General features: G+C 35.4%; 1 protein-coding gene across 4 annotated transcripts in view; it reads right to left on the bottom strand.

Annotated features, from left to right (window-relative positions):
* The window catches only part of LOC117423717 (protein shisa-6-like), a 106192-nt gene that overhangs the window by 70698 nt on the left and 11153 nt on the right, over window positions 1-24341 (bottom strand). For all 4 annotated transcript variants that reach the window (XM_034039828.3, XM_034039827.3, XM_034039830.3 and 1 more), the window contains exon 4: window positions 17006-17104. In XM_034039828.3, coding sequence (XP_033895719.1) covers window positions 17006-17104 — 99 coding nt within the window. The remainder of the gene's footprint in view (window positions 1-17005; window positions 17105-24341) is intronic.

Here is a 24341-nt window from a genome sequence, read left to right as displayed (position 1 = left end):
ACTCTTCAGGGTTAATTATATAATCAAGTTATTTGTGACCGTATTTATTTATTTGCTGCATTTATTGGAAACAAATCCTCATCAGCAAGAGCACTGATAAAAAATGTACTCTGTGTGTGTGTGTGTATATCCCATTAAGGGAGAATTCAATCACAGCTCCCACCAAAAACCTATATTTTAATAAATGAAATCCTCTATAATGCATATCACTGATCACTGAAGAATAAATACTTCACGGACTTTCAGCTTCTGTGTTAAACAATGACAGCTTGGAGAAGGGCCATCTGCAGTATTTTAACTCTATTTATTTTATAACGTAGCTTGGCATATTTAAGGTCAATTTTATTTATTTTATGTATTTTATTTTTAGCTGAACTAATGAATAACATCTAATAGGAAAAGTCTGATACTGAGTTCACTCTATAACTAATAAAGCAAATAGGATTCTGGTACTGAGATAAAATGTCTGCAGTGATGTGTTTATACTTTACCATACAATCATTGCCAGACAACATTCATATACTTTGCAAAATGTCATACCTGAAATCATTGCAAACTAATTGAACTTATTCTTACACACAACTATTTCACCTTTAACAACAAATATTATCAACAGATCATGGGAACAGCTATGGGGACCAAAATGGCACCACAATATGATAATCTCTCCATGGCCAATCTGGAAAAAGAATTTCTACAGCAACATCCTTACAAACTATTTTATATACATTGTCATAACAATGTATATACATTGTCATTGTTTATTATACAGCTTTTGTTTTTCTTACATTAGAATTGTAGTGATTCGAAATGGGTTCTTTTTGTTCTGATGCCATCTTTGAATGTAAACATCAATCTCTCTTTCCTACTTTCACCTGAAGAAGAGACCTAGAGGTCTTGAAAGCTTGTGATTAATTATTATTTAGTTAGTCTAATAAAAGGTATCACATTTCCTTCTCTTTGTCTACTTTACCATAGGAATTTGTAGGATAATGCAAGACGTTTTATATAATACAGTAACACAAGCGTAGCATAACATGTTTATTGAACAGTCCATGTTAAAAAAACAATGTATTTTGCATCTAGGTAAAAATACTGCCCTGTTTTTATTTAGGCTGTAGCATAGTTTTCTCTTCGCCTCTTCTTATCACACAACCTTAAAAACATTATGCTGTCTTGTCATGAACTTTATATTGTCTTTCAGCAAGATTTTGTAACCCAGCTCTTACTGACTTTACTTCAATAACATGCACTTGGGCCATGCTTTCACTATTACTTTGCTATGTCTTTACTATTGTAAACTTGTATAAGGATTACCAAGTGTATTGAATATGTAGCTAATAAATGTAAATATGCACAGGAGGCATTCATGTGAATGAAGAGTTCAAAATGACAATGGGTTGTACAGTATAATTAAAGCTACATATAAAGTGTCCATTTTGAAGCACTACATTTGAACAAACACAGAAACCTACTGAGATAATACATTAGACTATTAAGAGGAGAGACAGAAGTACACTGTATATTTCAGTTATCCGGAAGATGCTAACTATATAATTTACTGGTCTCTACACCTCAATGTAGCTCACAATGTTTGTGTTTAACAGATTCCCTGCAGTGCTGAGATGCAAATCTCACACCAAGCCTGCAAACCGAGCTGCCTCTTTATATATCACCCCCCACTGCTAGCATAGCTGCAGGAGACCAAGTGAAAGAGTGGAAGAGGCACAGTGGTTAGAATGCAGTGGGATGGCTCAGGATCTTTTCAGAGAAAATTGGACGCTCTGTTCAATTCACGCTGCTCTGGATCAATACCCTGCAGTCTGTACAAGTTATCTACTGCTTGTGTTATCCTACATTCAAAGCAGCATATTTCTGTTTCGAAGTCAAGTCCAAAGTTATAATGTACCTTATTGAAAGTGCATGCTGTTACATTGAGTGTGATATCTTCTTCATCGTCTGATCTTCTCTGGTTCAATATGTGTGTGTGTGTGTGTGTGTGTGTGAGTGTGTGTGTGTGTGTGTTTGCACTTGCATTAACTACATAGGTCTGAATTGTGCAGTTTTGAAAGAAACACATGGTATCGAAAAACATGTATTTTCATTTTAAAACATATCTGGTAACTTTAGGTTAAAGGAAGCTCTTTGTTTCTATGCATTACTCTTGGGGTATATGTTTGAACTTCGATACAACTACCTGTACTTTAATGAAAAATTAGCCCCAGTTGCCCCCTTTATTGAAATGTATAAACGGTCAATAGAAATGCAATAGGCGTGCTTGAGTGTATCCATCATAAGACAAACATTGCATCTGTGTGCTCATATGCCATATGTACATTGAACATGTTTCTTAAGACAATAAATATTGAGGACAGAAGACAAAAAATATATATTTTTTTAATAATACTGATATTGTATTATTTGCAAATGCCTACTACTGTATACATGACTATTTATTAACATGTAACTGAACTTTAATAAATGGATAATTTGAATAGCAATTCAATACATATTTGTGCCTGGCAAAAGAAAGCTTTACTGAATAAATTTAGATTGCAAGAATGTCTGACAATCACAAGAAACCTTCTCTAAAAAGAACATGCATGTTGAAAGCATTCTGTTAAATAGAAAAGTAAAGGTGAAACAAAATGCCTTAGGCTGGTTTGTCAATATCATATGCATAACAAGCCTCAGAGGCTGATCTGCACACCAGCTAGTACAACTCCATAGCAGTGAAGGCTTTGGTTTGTTAACTCAGACTTGCCATTTTAGGTGACTTTTCAAAAGGCATGATTTGCATAAATTGTCAGTTTATATTAATATTGTCCTAGACAGGACAGTTTATTCGATTGGTGATGGAGCAATACATTCTTAAGATTCAGGACTGAAAAAAAAAACATAAAAGTAATTTATGGGGATACCTGCATACCTGCTTAGTACATAATCCCTTTTTATCCATTACCATTATATAATACCATTTGCCCCATGCTTCATATTCGAGTAACTCATCGTCAGACTTGACTGTGCAGCTGCAAACACTGCAGCAATTGGAGTTCAGTCCCCATGTGTGAACCAAGTGTTTGCTGAAGGCAACTGAAGGCATTGAATTTGATTGGTTTTGTAATTGCAGGTGGATTTCTGTTTACACAAGCCTATACTTCAGGTCATCAAAACTAAACTCTAATTGTAATACCGTTCCAGATTCTGTGGTTGTCAGCAATTCTGCAGATGCAGTTAGTCATCCTCAGTAGAAAACAAATGATCATTAGACCTTCACATTAGACGTATCCTATGAGACAACCTATTGTGCACACGAGGCTGAGATAGTAATACATAAGGAGAATGTCTCATAAGACAAATCTTAATGTGTCAACACCTGAATGACTAGAGATGATTTAGAATATTTGCATGCAAGGGATGGTCAAATTTCAAACACAATACAAATCTTTGGAATTGAATGTATTGCCAATGCAGTGTAGTTTCATAATTTGTAACCAATCAACAAAGAAAATGCAACATTGTGTTCTGAGTAAATAAAACTTTAGTCTATTTTCTGTCTATTTTGACTCCTAAGACCAGTGCCATTTTGTGATGCTTACATTTTTGGATACAAGATGACACTTGGTAGTCCTAATTACAAGACAAATGTTTTATGTACACTGTGCCTAAAATACTTATTCCCTTGTATTCCACTTGACGTCAGAGACCTTCTTGACTATAATTATGTTAGGTAGGCCATCTCCCACAGCTCTGCTTAATGATATTCTTGATCTTCCCTATTTAGACAAATACCCTCTAGGCTCTACCTTTACGCTTTCATTGAAAATGTATGTTAGAATAAACTAATGTATTCTGCTTATGTCAGTAATGTATGTTTTCCCAATGTTTTAGGACATTGACTTGTGTTTAAAAAAGTTAAATCATCTTTGTCTTAATTTACCCATTAGAGCATTAAAAATCCTTCAGCTACTATTAGAAAATAAATGTGGGATATTTATACACATCATTATGTTATTACCTGTATTACTGTAGTTGTAACCAAGAGCATATAAGAAATCCACCAAGCACAACTACAAAATTGATTTCCATGCATACAGCATAATGTCAAACATTGTACCCAGTATGAAAAATGTATATTTTACCATAGTCTGTTGACAATGTTTCAGTTGTTGGTTGTGGTGGTTACATACTATACTGACAAGATAGTAATTAACCTCCTCTCTTTCTTATAGTCAAATGCATCTTGTGTGTATGTGTGTGTGTTACAAGATTATGAGTGCCTGTCTCCTAAGAGACAAGAAAAGTATAGCTAATGAACTAAACCTAGTGTACATTGCCATCCTAATAACAGGCAATGTCTGCAGGGTAGCCCTGGGCAACTCAGAACCCAGTCTGCTTTTGCAGAATGTATTTAAGGCAATACACAACTAGATGCCATCTGGTGCACTGATACTGAAATCATGAGCCCAGGGACACTTGTTGCCTATTGAACAGTCTACACATGGCTCTATTGCAATCTCGGAATCCATGACCTATTTCTAAATTGAACACTTCTTAGGAGAGAAAAAACAATATGTATGAGGAATTATAAGCTGTTTGCAAACATTCAAAAGGTCATTACTGCTTGGCCTTGATAGCCTAGCAAATAGCATTTCTCTTGGAAATCAAACACAACAGCACACTATTGTACTCAAGAGTTGCAGTAAGGTTTCTTGAAATGGAATATTCAATATACTATTGTAAACAAAAAAAAACAGGGAATAGCAATGACTTTATGGCAAGACATTTTCTACCCAGATGGCAGTTTTATTTCTCCTGTCATAGGTGTCAGCTCTCGACACCACCATCATGTCCAATGTGTTCAGAATCAAGGTTTCTAGGTTTTGGTACACAGAATACCATTTGAAGGGTTACTTTTATATCATCTGAATTTCCTTACATTTAACGTCTTCCCCATTAAATATACTATTGTGTTTGTGCTCTTGTGTTGTCTGCTTAAATCTTATTTACCACACTTTCTATATACTCCAGGATGAATTCAATACTTTGTCAATCGCTGGACATGCTTCTGAAAAAAAGCTGAATTTCTGAAGTTTGAAAAAATGACCACTGACGTTGTGCAACTGTAATTTCTGTCCCCTCTGTAACTGTGAGTTAACTTGTAGGAGTCTTTTCAGAAGACTCCTAAGGTTGCAAAGGGACACAGTAAGCCTGGCAAATAATAAACAGAAAAGGCCATGGTGAATTTCACAAAACAAACATAATAGTATATTAAACAGATAGTACTGTACACTTTCTTTATGACTGCACACTATGAATCTACATTCATTTGGAACACTGCACTGCTTACACTGAGAACTCATCAGAGTTCTCACTACCAATTAAGATGTGAATAAAAGATCTGTGAATCACTTCTTTCATGCAGATGTACCATAGCAGGCCTCTTTCCTGGTAAAATGTGCGTCTTATTATTGGTAATAAAATGAATATCTATGCCTTCCTTTGTCATTTTAGAACTGATTTATAGATTCCAAAGCTTCACTACAGTCCATAGAAAAAGTTCCCAAAAGGCAATCTATCCAAGTGTTCCTGGCATACTACTTAGCCAGACCCTACTTGCAATTTCTATTCAAATTAACAGAAAGACCAGTATGTGCTTAGAATAACTGCAGCTGTGTTCAGTAATTCAGCTACGAACCCTGAGGTGCCGACATTGATCTGCAAAAAAGCCTGACTGAAATACATAATGTTAGTTCTCTGGTTCAGAAGAGTGAACTGTATTTTCTGTTTGAAAGACCCCATGTAGTTTTAAAAATCAATGTGTATGTTTATATACATGCTTTAACACATTTAAACGTCAAAAAACAGAGAAATGGCAGAGAAATGGTAGCTTCCTTTTTTTTTAAATCTATGAATGCTGCATTACATCCAATTCAAATACAATATAATCAGCTGACTTTCAGAGAGGACAACAAGCAACTGACTACTGTGGAATCGGTGACTGACAAACCCACAGTGTGTAAAATGAATCCAAAGTGTTTGGTGTTCTCTTTCAAACATCAAATTGAATTGGAAACAGAATCAATCAAAGTAGCCATCAAGTTCCGCTTTCTCATAAAATCACTGAAGGCTTGTGAACATGACGGCTGCAGGGGTGACATCAGACCAGAAACAGAAACCACAACAAACAGTTAATGGCAGGAAAAACTGAGACGCTGTGGCGCTCAGTGCTTTATTTAATAAAAATAAAAGATTTACTATAAATCGTTAATACAAATAAATCATAAAAATAGCGCACAAATATACATAGAGGTGGAGCTCTCCGTCACAAGGCTTAACTATGAAGTACCTTATTTGCAAAATCTACCAATATTGTGGGATCCTGTAGTTTTAAACTGAACTGTTACTGTCCATTAGACATCTTTTTAAGACAGATGCCTAATTTCCATTCACGTGTGCATGTGAAGCTGCCCAATGAGTTCTGTTTACATTATGATGCAATGTCCCAGCATCACTTTTCATAACTTGTAAAACTGTGGGTGGCCATTGGATAGCATTAAAGTTCAAATGACTCATTTACATTTATTGTAACTGCTGTCTCAAATTTGTTTCTCATTGCCCACAATCTGTCACATTTTAGATGTGCATGTTAACTACACACAAGAAACAAATGCAGTCTGTAACTGTAACCAATGCAAAAACTCATTTGCCTTCTTAAGGTAAAGCCCAAAATAAACTTCCTTTTTATTTAAGCAGCTTTGCCTCAACCCAAACCAGTCTCCCAAACCAGAATGGTGATCGTACGATCTGAACAATCTCACTTGCGTTATTTTTGAAAATGCATGATTGACACTTTAAAAAGCTTTATTTTTTTTTTTTAAACAGTCCATCTCATTAAATTAGCTTTAAATGAATGCAATGTAGGGCCAGATTTGCTTTGATGTGTCTAATAGTATAGCTAATCAAGTCCCTTTCTCCTTCGGGGGACGTCTGGAACGGGATACTCTGTAAATCTGTTTAACAGCTTGTAACCTGGAGCTTCGAACATTTGGATGTCAAACACGGGAGTAAATCCTTGCTGTGTGTTTCAGTCATCGCTGTTAATAAAATGGCAATTGCTGTTCCTTCAATATGTTTTCTAATTTTTGTATTGAATATTAGTGATGGTTTAAAAGAAGGCATGAGGAAATAGTTTGTGCTTATGGGTTTGAATAAAAGTGGTCCAGAGAGGATGACTATATAGTATGAACAATAGTGTGTTGATTCTTTGTAATTAGTTCAAGTGCTACAAACTACGACAAAGGAGAACAAAAGCTTTTATCAGTGACTATACCATACAGCTGACTTGAGGCAATAGTAAGGGTTGCAGGTGTTGAATACAGGAGAGTATGGTATAACTTGAGCAGAGGACATCAGTTTTAACTCTCCTGACACCAATGCAAGTGGTTAGTAATCACTTTCGTTTTAATAGTGGGAACTGTCAGCTCAGCAGCAATATTTGCTGCTGAGATCAATATTTTGAAAGAAAGCTTGCATGTAATACATACATACAGTATGTACTCTTGCATAATTATCACATTCTGCAGTTGTAAGAAGTCACTTACTACTAGACTAAACTGATCTGTCACCAACCGGCATACGTTTCATAACCACAAGCACATCTTAAACTAAATTATTCTTAACCACATCGCTCTAACCGCTACGTGTTTCTGAAAAATAATTAGCTTTTACATTTTGAAGTTTTTTGGCAGAGAACTTCAATTGGCAAAACTGCTTGTACTAGTACACAAAACCTGTGAGCTTTCTCATTCGAGAAACAAAGTGAATGAGGCAACTTTAAGGCATTGCAAAGATGGAAATCTGCAATGGCTGAATACTAATTTGGCTGCTTTAGATGAGCAAACCTCTTTGGAGTTCTGCTCTACACAATACAATGTTTTGGGGTAACAGGGTAACACAGGGGGTATTGTTTTGTTTGTTTTTGTTTTGTTTTGTTTAAATTCCCATTCAAACAACATGTTCTCTGCGCGTCATAGAGCATCACTGGACTTTCTTGTTTTCACCTGCGTCCATCACACACCTGTTTCTGCTGCCTCTGATTAAGGATTGCTACGGATTCATCTTCCCTGCCAGTGTGAGCAGCAGCGTGTGCAGCGATCGTGTAAGAACATCGGGAAAGGACACTGGCTGTTTTGGGGCTGTTCTGGGATGTTTCTGTGTTGTTATGTTATGTTAATTTATTAGTTGGTTAGTTGTGTATTTGAAATATTTATCATTATTCATTTGCTTTTATATGTCTGCTATGTCTTTCCATTTGCCATTTCTCTCTATCGTTATGTTTCTTTTTCTATTTTCTTTTTCAATTTAAGACTGTAATGTAATAATAATAATAATAATAATAATAATAATAATAATAATAATATCATTCAGAGTGCTTTCTCAGAAAACAGGATACACAACTTTGTTAAAAGTAAACCAACGCCATTAAACATTGTTGTGTTTTAAATCAATCTGTTTAGCGCTAGAGTACTTATATATAGCACTATTAAAATAACAATTTTACTGCACTGTGTTTACTTTTCTTTCTACAGAGCTGAAGAAGAACTTTTGTACAAAACGTCCTGAAATATTTTTATAATACTGAAACCTTTTGAGTACATCTATATATATATATATATATATATATATATATATATATATATATATATATATATATATATATATATATATATAAAAATATATATATATAGTAGACCCCTGATAATCCATGCAGATTGGGACCGTTTTGAGCGTGAATTAGTGAAAAACATGGATTAGACAAAATTGAGTTTACTGTTTGGGAAATCTCCAAAAAATGCAATAACTCAAATAAAATATAATGTCCAAACAACTGTCAACATATATACTGTACATAATCAGCACTGTTCAGAGGCAGAGAAAGCTAGTTTAAAAAAGTCACTGATCTTGCTGCAAGTCTTTAATTGCCGGGAACTGCTCTTCATATTCACACTGCCAGGCTAAGTCTTAAATCTGCTGCTCGCTTGTCACTGGTTTCAGTAACTACAATACAGTACTGTCCGTTGGCTTGCACAATACTGTACTCAATTTAATTGAATTAAATTCAAAGATGACCATCCGCTTCCGCACATATATGCTGATTTCCACACTAATAGAGTGCCAATACCCGCTTCCGCATATATCAGATGATTTCTGCACATTTTGACAATGTACTGTATTAAACCGCAAGGATTATCAAAACACGAACAATTGAAACACAGATTAACGGGAGTCTACTGCATATATATATGTGTGTGTGTGTGTGTGTGTGTGTGTGTGCGTGTGTGTGTGTGTGTGTGTGTCTCTTCAAAATTGGAGTTGATGTTAAAATGCCATGTAGATCTTTCTTATTGGCATTGAACCATCCACTGTTGGACATTAATAAACCTAATTTCATTAATCATCACACTTCGCCTTAATGATGAATAATGCATGAACAAGTAATGGATTCACAGAAAATGGTGATGACGTCAAACACGTCACTGCACCAATGCATTATTATTAAAATCAGTAATTATTACACTTCTTCATTATTTATACTTCAAAGCTATCTTTGATTAAAAAAAAAAAAAATGGAAGGAAACCCTGTTTACAATCAACAGTGTGTCCTGGACTTTTTATTTAACCAAAAAAAGCATTCAATTTACATTTTAGTGTGCTGTCTTGAGTAGACCTAATTTTATAGAAAAGCACATTCATTGGCTGTGAATTGCTCAAGCTGCATCAATTGATATGTAGCCTAACTAATCAATGCTATCCCTTGACATTAATTGTAAATTGCATCTTATGCCATGATGCTAACCTGCATCAACTGTTTCTAAAAGATGAAAACAAAAAAATATTAAGATAAATTAGGCTGATATAAAGCGTAGACATTTTTTTTAAATACGCACAGCAGCAAGATATTGCAATGCTCATAAGATCTATGATTGACTGTCCAAACAAGCATGGCTTTCTTGTGCAATTGATCATAAGGGGAGGAAGTTTACTGAGCTGTGTTTGGAACAGGGTTCCAGCAATGGCAAAATGTATTGTAACTTAATGGACCATTTATGTAAATCTACAATTTCCATGTATTTTCTGATGGTTCATATATCTTGTTCTATATGTCATTAAAATCAATCGAGAAAGAATGCAGCATTGTCTGTTACTTGCATTGTATCTGAAAGGCTCTGTTGTAGCAGACAGTTTTATGATTTTCTTTTTTTGCATTTCCCATTTTTTCCCCCACTTTTCTCAGTTTTTAGGCAGGATTGACTGTTAAATAAATGAATTTCCATAGTTGTGACGACCTATAACCATATTATATCAAGTAATACATTCCAAAAAGTAAGGGAAGATAGAGGACAGCACATCTAAGATTGTTTGCTCTTAAAACAGTGGGATTGTAAGAGGCAAGGTACATTGGTAAGTGGTAGCTGTTTCAATAGAAAAACATTTATAAGTAGCAGATTCAATTGCTATTATGCATTTTGTAATTAATGTTTTATCAGCAAGATTCAGCATGGTTAATCCCCTCAGAAATAATCTTCAGAACAGTGCTGTGCAAGTGCTACATCCCCTAACATCAGCAAGAGAGGGAGTGGGGGAGGGGCATGGTTGGAAAGAGATGATTATATTTCATGGATCACAGCTGGGTTGGTCCCAGAAGTTTCTCTGGTGTATGTACACACTGTGTGTGTTTATGTCTCGGAGAAAATGCTTGAAGTATTGTGATTGTGCTCCTGAGTATTAATTATGCAATGTGATCAATCATGCTTACAAATGATCTTGAGGTAGTTATGGATACATTGATTTATTGATTGCAACTACTGTATTCTATTTGGAGCCCCTGTTTGAAGCAATTGGGGATAAGAAACCCACTGCAGACCCTTGTTCATCAAAACTGGTTACACTGTGGTTGTGTGGGCCATGTGCTATCATTTCTGAGATCAGCAGGAGCTTCTACTTGATTATTTAATCTATGCAACACTTTGAAATAAAAAAACAGTTTTCTGCCATTCTCCAAGTTGAGGGCTCCTTCCTTTTCAGCAGATTCAGAAAGGGCAGTTGTTTTGATCTTTGAACTGAGCAGAGATTTGTCCAGTGAAGGTACTTGGGTAGAAGATTTTTGGTATTAAGTTACAGGAACAAATATAAGATGGGCTGTGTTTCAGCTGAACAGTGGCACATTTACAACATCCAATTCAATTGTGATGGAAAGTTATCAGAAGTGTATGTGAAACTACATGGCTATAATTACACATTAACCAGGTATATGTGGGAACAATGGATGTGGTGCTCTTTTGACCTGTGCCAGGTTTTTATCTGAAACCCTTGTATGTACTATTTCTATAATGTATGGTTTTCTATCCTTGCTGTAATAAATACAGTTGAATAACACATACTTGTATACATTGTACAGAAAAAAAGCTGTAGAATATGCATGTTATATACATAACACTATGCTAGAGACAGATAACTACAGCACATAACCATGTTGTCATGCCATATACCAAGTTCCTAATATTACTGAATTATATGCTCCTTAACAGGGGTCTCCAATCCTGGTCCTGGAGGGCCGGTGTCCCTCCTGGTCTTTGTTCCAACTGTACCTTAAATTACTTAATTGGACCAATTAAGTGCATTTTAAGATCTTAATTAATCCAATTAATAAATTTAATGTACAGTTAGAACAAAAACCAGGAGGAGCACCGGTCCTCCAGGACCAGGAATGGAGACCCCTGCTCTATAACATGGTCCCCAAAATAGACCTCAATCACTTAGGTTAAATGGACTCAAACAATGAAGAAAAGTATGATTAGTATTCCGCATTTCCGGTTTATTCAGAATTTTATTCAGAATTTCCAAAAATTACAGGATATTTTTTTACTGATTTATACCCAATTTTGTGTCTACTGTTCAATATTTCCCAGGTACTATTTATATCTAGGAAATACACAATATTGTGATTAAAATGCTGTTTTTTTTAACTCAAGTTTTGCCACAAAAAACAATTACTCCATTGATCTGCCAATTAAAGTGCTGGTTCAAAAACTTTCTTCATACATGAAAGGCGCAAATGATTTTCTGCCTAAATTAGAGCAAAATGTGCCATTTTAAATCGCCAAGCTTGATCAAATTCAATTCCCATATGGCAGTGCTTACAGATTTACAGTGGCTTCTACTGGCACATGCATGACTTCTCTGATGCCAAATGTTTTATGGTAAAACGAAATAAACGAATGTGTACTGAACCAACACATCCATCTTTACTACCACATGGACTGATCAATGACATGCTTGTCATTTAGAGTAATGAAAAGGAATCGCTAAAGGCATGTATTGCACCCTTCCATCGAATTTATCTGCAACAGTATAATGCATAAATCTCACAGCAGACTTTTTAAAGCAAACCTGCAGTTAAACGGTACTGCCTGGATCATGCTGCCAGTTATTGTATGCATAAATAAACTGCTACAAGGAAAGTATCTTATGGTGGATTAATTGTGTCCTCAAAGCCACAAACCAATATCAGTATATCAATTTATCTATGAATGTTATGTTGATTATTCAGATTTGCTTTTGTATTTTGTTAACTGCAAGATGTGTGGCCATTGTTTATTCATGAGATGGGGCAGTTTGCCCCTGGGTGGATTAATTTATACTTAGAAATTTGTATTGATATTACAGTACCAGCCTACTGGTGCTAAGTTATCAAACCCTGCCCACTATAGCCTTGAGTGAGTTCTGAGTGATCTAGTTATAGGTGACACAGGAGGCATTGCTATGCAATGACACACATGGGCAGTCTGCTGGGAGTTGTAGTTTTAATTAATCATCCATAACTTCAAAACACTCAACCTATTTAAAGTAGGACTTTGGAAAGCACGGTTAAGAATGATGCTGCTTTACTGGATTTCCATACATGCCCAATGCCAAATCAGAAATGAAATAGCAGAGATGATCACATGGGACATGTCTGTTTGTTTAGTATAAGATTAATGATCCCTTTTGAAATATATAGAACCACCAGACTCCCAGTCGAAAAGCACTGATGAATTCATAAGATCTATGATTCAGCTACAGCTGATATGAATGCACTATAGGCAGTGGGATACCGTATATGTGGATATTGAGCTTTTTGAAACAAGAGTCATCTTTTAATTGCTTGTCTAGTACTGATTTGTATAACTTTTGAAAATACAAATTGGTGACTGGAACCCTGTTAAAAAAAAATAAAACCAGGATAAACTAAATATTAAATTAATTAAAAACCCATGGTTTAATAGTTTAGACAGGTCATATAACTCAAGTGCACATGCTCCCTTTTTATTTTTCAGTTGAAGATGACTATGAAAAGAGACTGAATGCTCTGCTTGGCATTTGAATTAGTCATACCTAACAGCCTGTCATCACATCACCTAGCCATTTTAATTAGGAACTTCTGTTTGTATTAATATTAAGGGGAAGAGCAGGCCTACCATCTGTCTGTCAAACACATCTTAATCTATATTGTAAATCAAAGTAACAATAGAACGTAAAACTTTATATGGATCAACTGTTTGCTAACACTGCTGAAATCCTCACAGAAAAGATGACTCCATCAAAATGTAAAACAGTCTCTGATAAAAATCAAATCTCAGGAAAAGAGTATGGCTTGTTTTTTTTAATATATACAGGTATATTTCAGCGTCCTTTTCTTGTAGCATTTTTATTTTTTAAATGCTGGATTTTATAACTGTGGCTGCAAACTTTTGAAAAGGTCAAAAGCTTGTATCTCCAACGTTTTTAATTGAGTAAAACCGTTTAGGACTTTTAATTTGAATTGTATTATTAAACTTTACAGATGAGATAGTGAGGTCAGTTTTTCTTCCCTGTGGAATCACTGTCTGAATACCACATTTCAATCTAGTAGATGCCTAATTCAATTCTTGTGATAGAGAGCTAAGGGATGGAGCTGGGAAGATATGTTTCACTTTTAACCAGCAATTAACTCTGTTTACACCAGTATTCCAAAATAATGGAAAAATTCAACAGAAGATTTTTCTTCACTAAAGGTACATTTGCATTTTTTTTTAATATTGTAAACCAGAAAATATATTTACAAATAGTTACAAGTTGCAAGTAAAAAAAAATACTACAGTATTACACTTTGAACAGTGCACAGTTATAATTCTGTTTAAAAATATATAAACATTTGCTCACTTGTGTAATTTTACGCTGAACAACCCACCAGTTATTACACAGAAATATCTCAGTCTCGAAATCAACCTGATTTAAAACTAATTCTCCTCGTAATCCTATCATAAGTTCTCTGCCGATCCTACCGTGTCAGTATTAAATATTCTAATATGTTTTTCATTGCATTTATTATCCCATTTATCAAACTTCAATTTCAAGCAGGTCAGGATAATAACCCCAGTATGACTGATCCATCGTTTTGGTTTTTATCGAAAATAAATGTGCACCATGGTTTTAGCCTAGTATGGGTCATCCTTCAGAAAATACTATCAGAAACAGTAACAAGGGTGTTTTCCACCACATTGTGTTTACAACAAAGACTTTCTAATATGTTTTATTTCTGTAACATATACATGTAAAAAACGACTTGGGCTTTTTCATATCTATTGTGTGCTACACACAGCATGAATACAAAATATTATCTTGGCAGTTATTATTAAACCAATACTGCTAAACAATAAAGTAATAATAATAATAATAATAATAATAATAATAATAATAATAATAATAATAATAATAATAATGAAAGCCTGCTGATAACAATAAGTAGGACACCGTTAGATGCAGAAAGTCCATAAAATACAAAATTATTCATCTAGCACTGTAATATCCATTCAGGTTTCAAACCAATTTAAGCCATTAGATTACTTGAATATAATTGTAACAGCCACATAACTATTTTCAGAAAACTGTTATGTGTAAACAGCAAGGCTTGAGATTAAGCCAATTACGCACTCTTGTCAACAACAAAATGCATGATATGGTATATACAGGGCAATAGCATCAAGTTAATTGACTTGGAGTATATCCACACAAGCTGTGGTTTATCTAGCCGATGTAGATTGCTAGATTTTGGTATTGGCACAGAAGACATGGGGAACACAATGATTTAAATTAAAAAAAATATCCACAAGGGGCGCTGTTGAAGCCCACATGCTCATGTCACAAAGATGGTTAATTAACTAAGAGCAGCTATAAAGCTGTGAGTTTTCACCTTATTCATTCATCACTGTATCACTCTGTGACGTTGATACCTACAGTAATATAAGTTAATACGACATGTGAAGGGTGTCTCTTATTGTATAAGAGATTTCATCTCACGCAGTTTCTGACTGCGCAAAATGATGTCACATACCATAAGGGACACCCTTCACACTTATTATATATCACACACATCAGGATTAGACACACAAATATCTTTACAGTGAAAATAATTTTTTATTTGTGTTAAATCCCTGTCTAAAAATGGTTTGGTCCAGGATCGACCGTAACTGACCTACAGTAGCCGATCTGTACTGTGTTCTCAGGCCAGTTAAACGTGACAAAACGATTTATTAAAAACAAATGTACATCCTGTAAAGCTTGCACCACTCGCATGTAAGTGTCCTGAAGTGCTGTTAGTAACTGAAGAGTTGAAACAGTTGCTCTGATTTGGTGTAAGAAAGGTATTACTAGCATCGCTGTCATAGCAGGGGGGACTTGTTCCTGAAGACTTGTGTGAAGAAATGTATTTATTTCCCTTTTTTGCATTTCATCCATGTTTGCTGTGTAATGCTTGAGACTGAGTTCGCTCTTGTGTCCAGAAACTGAAATAATGTGCCTGTCTTCAACTCCAGCAGCACTTAAAACTGCAACAAGTGGCACAAACACAGTGGTTGGTGTATATTGTAGAGAGAGCAGCTTCGACAGAGATTTTTTTAATTAAACTGGCAATAAAACGTTCATCGAGGGGATGCTTCCCGTACCAGATGTCATCTGATTTTTTTTTTTTTTTCATGGAATTTGAAAAAGCCTTGGCTGTACAGCTAAAGCTTGGAAATGTACAGCTTAAAGTTTTTACAGGACAATTTTCGAAATCTGGCTGTGAGTACATTCGTATATCAGTGATATTAGGACTATCTTTAAGACCACCTTGGTGATTTCTGTAATGCTGATGTCTGAGTGACATATTCACGGTCAGTGACATCGGTAAGTAATATGTCCCAATTCAAACAAAGGTCGAAGTTAATAACAGGAATTTCCATTTTGCTATGTTTTTATTTAGAGCATTTAATTTTTAAAATAACAATCATTCTATGCACAGGATGACATTTATACACAAGATAAGAGGTATAGGAATATTTGGAAATGCTGCTCTGTGATTGGCTGATTTCTCATATTTGATTTATAATGAATAAACTAGGCACTACTTGATAACAGTGCCCATCCCCCCCCCCCCCCCACCTATGTTTTTTAAAGTGTTACTGTGTTTCCAGTGGCTTGTTCTCTGCCAACATTTAGGACTCTATGTAAGCTAGATAAGCCACTGCATGTGTACTCTGAGCAACTTTCTGCCAGCTCTGTATGATAGACTTTACATTACGACTCAAACTGTCAGATCCATCTAGACAGAATGGGCTAAAATTTGAAGAGAAATCTGGGACTTTGGAGACTGTGTGCTAAACTCGATGTATGTTGTATCATTCACACCAGACTTACTAACTGGAAAAGGGCCAATGCTTCTTCAGGCTTTGCATAGCGATCTGTGCCTTTATAGTGAGTAGTGATGCCTAAATTCGCAACAGAAGGAATCCCTACAGCACGTTACCAGAATATACAATCAAGTTACAACAGGGTCAGATTTGTTTTTCCCCCTGAAGTCAATCCTTCTTTAAAAAAAAAAAAAAAAACGTAGTGTATGTGAGTAAGATTTTGTTTCTTTATATTATAGAAAGATCTACAGTACCTTTTTGGTGCCCCCTTCCTAATGTCACGAATCCTGATGAGATGAAGTTGTGCAGATCAGGCCCTCCACTTCTGAAGTTATCCTTCCCGTAGTGCCCTCCTTTTGAAGCAAGCAAAGATGTGTAGAAAATTCAGCCACTGCGATTAAAAGCGCTCCTCTTTGAGGTGATATTGTTTACCTTTGAGCGCAATGGAATTTTAAAAAACAGTATTTCAAGGGTGTTTTTTTTTTGTTTGTTTTTTTTTAGTGTTCCACATATTTGACACATATTCTAACATGAATTTTGATTTTTTATTAGTTAGTTGTGTATTTTAAATGTTTATAATTCTTCATTTGCTTGTATATGTCTGCCATGTCTTTTCATCTGCCATTTCTCTCTCTCTTCAGGCAATCCTATTATTTAATTCACACAAAGAAAGTAAAGTCATGGTTTAAGAAGTCTAATGGCGCTATCAAGCTGTCGCTTAGACAAGTGGTGCACAAACTTTTTATATGTCTCTCCCTTTTTTTAGCATACATCTTATTGCGTGCCCCCCCCCCCCCCCCCCCCATATTAAAGCGCTAGAACTTGTTTTTTTTCCAGATTTAATGTAAATTGTGTATTTTTTTCTAGATTTAACCACAAAAAGTCCAGATTAAGCTAAATACATAAATGTTAACAAACACATTCTTAAAAGTTCTGGAATTTGTACTTTCAGATAGATTTTATAAATGTTGAAAACGTGTATCACAAATTCCACATTTAAAATCAGTCTATAAATCTTTTTTTTTTACACTTGGCGAGTCAACATTTAGCTAACATTTCTAAAAAATAAATCACTGAAAAAATACCACATGTTCCATATGTAACTTAAATCTTTTTTTACACTTGACGATTCAACATTTACCTAACAGATAAATCTGAAAAACATTACCATTCAGCAATTAAATCTGAAAAAAGCTGATAAATTTGATGGGTTTTCAAAAAATACATATTTATTTTGCCAGCTAAATCTGAAGCTAACATGCAAATGAGCCCTCGTGAGTTGAAGCGTTTGATTTGGAATTGTATGCTGCAGAGCTGCCCTTACACTCCAGAGCCTCTGCTTCCCCGCCTCCTCTGCATACAATGCCAAAAATAAATATACAAATTTCAAAACTTTTAAGAATGTGTTTCTTAACATGTATGTATTTAACTAAATCTGGCCTTTTTTTTGTTAAATCTAGGAAAAAATAAGCGATTTACATTAATTCTGAGAAAAAACACCTAGAACCCCATACATGAAAGTTTCCATTCCGGCTCTGTTCACTGTAGTTTCACTGACACTCGCCACTTCAAACATAATTTGTCCTAGTGTGATCATCAATGGCTCATTTGAAAGGTAAGAACTTGGACTAATTAGCTGTCATTCACGTATTTATTAAAAAATGTTCTATCCTTAAAAAAAAAAGAAAAAGCTTTTTTTAATTTTTACAGACATGCCCCTTTAGTCATCGTTGCTCCTCCATTACAACACCCCCCCCCCCCCCCCAAGGTACCAAATAATAATGATATGTCCCTTAGTACAAGCACCCAATTCTGAGAGCATTGATATTGCTTCTTAACATACTCCAGCAAAGTGGTGTTCTATATTGTATAAAGCTTTTCCCAATCCATTAATACTTGTTGCTAGTGTCCTAATAACACGCAGGGTGCTCTGCACTATCTGTAGTTTAATTTCACCTCATCACTGCATCTGGTTGTCTTCCAAGTTTCAGTATGTAACCCAATCAGAATCCCATGTTATCACCTATATTGGCAGCTGCTAAACCACTACCCACAGAGGTAATCTGTTTTCTTCGGTTTTCCCGTCCATTTTTTGGCAGATCCTAATTTATCATTCTTTCTTCACTAAGCCGTTTCTATGCATTAAAGGGATCACGCGCTAAATCCTGCATGATCCTTTTATGAGAGGAATACAGTTGCTGATTGTTGCTAAAGTATTGTTATACACACAACAATGTGAATAAAAACGGCTACAGTGCGATTGCCAGGATACACAAGAAATTTTCAATGCTCAAAAAAGGACATATTTGCTCGTAATGGCTGCGGTAGACCTTTGAATTCAGAAATACCAAATAAAAACTTCTTTAATCTCTCTTTTTCCAACTGTCTGTGTGCGTCCATTCATCTACCAAACAGTCCTTCCTTCTAATCACTCTGTATATGTACACGTGTGACCTGCCTACAGGCCCCATTCTCAACCAAACTATGCTATTATACAGTAGAACAACCATTTGAAAGCAACTGCACCAAAAATAGGCCAGCAGAAATGAGGATGAGGAGATGACTCCACAAGCTGGCCTTGTTATCCTCCAGTTCTATCAACCCCACACATGGAACATCATTGTAAACCTTTCCAGGCTTCAAACATCCTGTCATTTAAAGCTGGAATGCAATATCACTATTACTACTACATCAATCAATAAGCAATCTTGCTCCATCATAGTAAATCTCCAGTCTTCCTGAGAAAAAAAAAAACTTAAACCGAAGTTTAACTGTCTGAACTAGAGAGCATTTCAATCAACTTTTGAGTCACCCTTTAATCAAATACACGTCTTCAAATGTTTTCAGTTTTTACTTTACCGAGCATGAAATTGCAACATTTTGTTCATTGGGTGAGGGGCTTGTCAACCAAACATACTATACGGTAATGATTTTCTTGTACTTAAAGAGCAAATAGCTTCAAATGTAATTTAAATATCTGTGGTGCTGGGTTCTGTTGCTTCAGTATTGAATTATCACCTCACTTCCCCACTTGAGGAGTTCCCAGAATCTTTTTCTGCTGGAATAGTATCTTCCATTTATCAAGAAAACCCAAGCATTACTGATATAAATAATACATAATAATAATAATAATAATAATAATAATAATAATAATAATAATAATAATAATAATAATAATAATAATCCTTTTACATTTCATTAGGATTCATGTCAATATCTGATTAGCTCCTTATTAAAGCAAGCCTTTTTCATCGGCCCTAGCATTTAGCCTGGAAACTCTAACTAAGATATACAATATGTATATAAGAGGGCATAAAAGAAAAAATATTTTACGGTACCACCTTCAGTACAGTACATTTTTATTGCCTGTTTAGTGATACCCCAATAAAGAATTTATGTAACTTAACATTACTTCAATTGCAGACGGGATCTATGATATGCAGAATAAGAGCCGTGCCGCACTACTGCTGCTGAGGCAACTGTGATTCCATCCTAACTGCTACAGTAACTCTGTTAGGAATGCAGAGGAGCGCTCATTAAACCTATGAAGTGCACACGAAACGCTTCACATTTACTCAGAACTGCCTGATAACTTCTATTTGTTCAGTCAATCACAGATAATAAACTTCATGTGGGAAGAGAGCGGAACTAGCAGTTGTGAGCGAAATGAATACTAAACACGCAAAGTACAACCGATAGGATGCTAAACAGAACCATTTCCGTGTCGGCTCAGCAGCCCTCACCTCATTTTGCAAGGCTGTCTGCTGTAACTGGCCAATGGTATATTACCTTCTCTAAAGAGCTAGTTTATAGTCTGCTCAGAAGCCCTAACCCCCTTACCAAGGAGCCATACTGCTGCCTCATTGAAAATTATCATAATGAGAACTAACATCTGGGACATTTAAATGAGGCCTTCTGAACACTGAGCTTTGACACAGGTGTAGACTTTAAGTAGCTCACATTAGCAAGAGTTGCTTGTATTGCTACAGTCTGCATATTAATTCCAAAGCTTTTTTGTTCTACTTTAGAATTACAAAGCAGTTGCCAGTTTTGTGATTTATGCCCATTAGATAACATGTTATCTCCATTTACCAGCATGCCAATCACAATAGTTTTAATGAATATGTGTCAAGTGATACATTTAGAGCTTCTGATAATATACTAAATAGCTACTAAATTCTTATGTTTTAAAGAGGAACGCAGCTTGTTTTACTGTCTGTCGCTTGCTGGGGACAAACGTTGCTGGGATGCTTATTAAGATGCTTCTAGCCAAGTGGGCTACTTTTGGTAAACCATTGATGTATGGGTACTGGTATAAAATGAACGCAAATACAATAACGTTACATTTTTTGAAAGAGGTGCGAATGCAAAACTAGTGAAAACTCAAGCAGGCAGAGGAAGTGGTGTTAAAAGTTACGGATGCATCACCCCAGCCTTATTTTGCAGTATTGTTTTTATCACCGGGTAACAGGATTTGGAATCCAAAGGAAAGTGAATAGCAGAGACATATAATCTGAATTATAAATATCAAACTGATTTAAGATGTGAGCAGTCTTTGTCAAGAATAAATTATATTAATTAATATTTTCTCTATACAAATTCATTTTATTCAGAAGTTATATAGGTAAACTTTGCATTTTAAGATGCTTTTAAGATATCAGCAGTTTTTTTTTTTATTTCTGTTAACAGAAATCGTTTGATAGTGTGTGAATACTATAAATAGGGGTCTACTTAAATCGCTGTAAATTTACGTATTTTTCACAGGTATGTTGCGGAATATGCAACGGACATGTTTAAACATTAAATAAACCTAAGTAGACAGTATTTCAGAACACTATAGAGCCTAAAAATATTGGTACTTGCTTCCGTACTAAAACAGAGTGCTGTCATTTGTTAAAGGCGAGTATGCAGCATCCCCCTGCAGTTGACTTGCCCATACATTGAGACTGCACGTCTGCATCCACTGAATTGGTTGGAAGTTAAGGCAAAGCTTTGCCAAGTTATACAGATGTGGAAATCGATTAGAAACAGCCCAAAAACCCGGTTACACAAGGGCATCTGGCATACTTTAATAAAGTCAATGTATGCAGCACGTTCGTTGTCATGTTATTTGTCCCATCCAATAATTTATTTTATTAGTACCGAGTCAAAACAAAGAAGATGTGGCTATTCGGGTCTAAAATTCCAACTGTAAGCAGCAGGTTGAAGCGAGGTGGCTGTACTGGATCGTTTTAGTACTGATTTAACTTGCAGACAGGCATACTTTTTGTCTCGGCTGACTTTCCAATTTGGTTTCTGAAAGCTGTTTATTTTACGTTCTGTTCAGCAGCCTCTGTAGCAGCCTTTTGTTTAATGTGTGATTCTGAAGCTAAATAGCGATCGATCGTATTTCCTCCAAATACACATTAAGATATGCAAAACAATTACCTCAGTCTGCATGTAGTTTATTTGGGAAATATTTTGAAACGATCATCAGCCGAAATATAGTTTGCTTTCTTTGTCGTCCATTTCTACTATTTTACCTCCAATGCTGAAAACTAGGTTTTAGCAACCTAAATCAAAACAATTCAGCATCAACTTTGACCCGCCCCCTCCTGCACAGTACAGATCACATAAAAGCAGTAAAGACGCACTGATAGGCTGATTAAAACTTTGTCATTTGAATAGTAAACAAGAATGTTAACTGCTTTGGAGAATTTATTTTGTAAATGTTATTTGTGGACATTTTTTGTTTGTTTTTTGCTTAAGTGCAGTGCACACGGGACGGCGAAGGAATAAAAATGGGATATCTACAGAAGGAAGATACGTAGTTTGCGTCACTTGCGTTGTGCAGTAGTTCATTTAAACAAGTTTTTTTTTTTTCCTCTACTTGTTCCCGTACTTGTTTGTATGCATTGGCCCCTAAGAGGTGAATTTCGCGGTGAACCCTCAATTTCACGATTTCCGCGAAATCGCGATTTAGGTAGGTCCCTAACTATAAATCACTCATTAAATGTCACCCACATGCAAAATTCAATCTTTTGATTTGTATAATGCATATTACTTAAACAAAAGTTGTTGTATTAAAATCCACTACTAAATCGTTATACGCCACTGTCATGTGCAGGGTATATTATTATGCCAAAGCACTGGCGGGGGGGGGTACCTATAGCGGTTGTAGTGCTTCAGTAAAATATGTACTGAATACCTAGTGTACAAAACGATGTAAGTGCTATGGTAGAATATGTTTGAAACATACAAAATATACACTAACACTAATAATTTTAATTTAGAAAAAAACTGAGCACCGTCCATCCCTCCCCCCTCCAGCTTGTGTTAACTAAAGGCAAATTTCTTCATTCGCCATCTTGACAGCAAAGCTATATAGTGTGAGTTGTATTGAAATAAATGTCTGGAAACCCCTCTGCTGTTTGGGATTTTTTTTGTTAAATGCCCAGACTACCAAAAAAAAAAGTTGAATGCAAACTGTGCAAGCGTTTGTTGATATAGCATGGAGGCACATCCAATCTCTGGGGTAACAATCGTAAGTTCATATTATTATTGTTATTATTATTAGTAGTAGTAGTCGTAGTAAAATGTGACTGTGACTTATAACCTGCTTGGAACGGTGACTGTTAAATTAAGTTAAGTCCGCTGCAGTTGGTGCTGCTGCAATGCAAGCTTACGCACAAGCAGCATCAATTACATGTAAATAAACAACGTGTATTTTTATTTAAATTATAAAAACATGAACAATATTTTTAAACTGCATATGAATGTTTTATTCCATTTATATGGCTTACCTGTAAAATAATAGGATTTTCAATCAAATATAAACAAGTAGCTAGTACCATTGAAGATTCAAACCTTCCTTCAGTAATGTATTCCAAACTTTCGAAGGTCAAAATGTACCCTTCGTTGCACCCCTACCTCTATTTGTAGAAAATATTAGCGGTGTGCAGAAACTTGTACTTGTGCTTGGAATTTACTGTAAGAAGTATTTATTGGCAGGTATTCAATAAATCTATTTATTAATGTGTTGATTTCAATACAAGAAAAGCTATCCTCACCTCACATCTACAATTGAGTACCACTCAATGGCAATTAACTTCCACATTGACTGTTTTAAATGCAGATTGGAAGACTATTTTCCGCTCATCCGGGGCGTGGACATTTTTTACTGGCATACCATGGCTGTAAACTGACGTTTCATTGACTCTGGAATCAGATTTGATTTAATCTTCCTTCAAAATAATGATGTCTCTCAATTATAGTTTTAATAGCTGGATATCTTTGCCTTACAAGATCTAAAAGCCAGACATGTCAGTTGACTACTAACAAGTTCTGATTTGGTCTAATATAATTTTAAAATAGAATAACCCTGTCTGTTTTACAGTCCATGCTTCAAATTAGAATTGCCTGAGGTACTGTGATCATTATGAATATGATTTATGAAGCAGGTGACAACCATGCAGAATAAGACAGACTCAATGATTCAAGGTTCAAGTCACGAATAGAGATTGATTGTGGTCTGTTGCAGTACGGAAGAAACTCAATCTCTGGATGGCTCGACGCCACCTTAAATAGAATATGAGACTGGCGTTGTATCTC

The sequence above is a fragment of the Acipenser ruthenus genome, chromosome 17, assembly GCF_902713425.1.
Source record: "Acipenser ruthenus chromosome 17, fAciRut3.2 maternal haplotype, whole genome shotgun sequence".
Taxonomy (NCBI): domain Eukaryota; kingdom Metazoa; phylum Chordata; class Actinopteri; order Acipenseriformes; family Acipenseridae; genus Acipenser; species Acipenser ruthenus.
The sequence above is the reverse complement of the archived record's forward strand: the minus strand, read 5'-3'. Positions and strand labels throughout refer to the sequence as shown.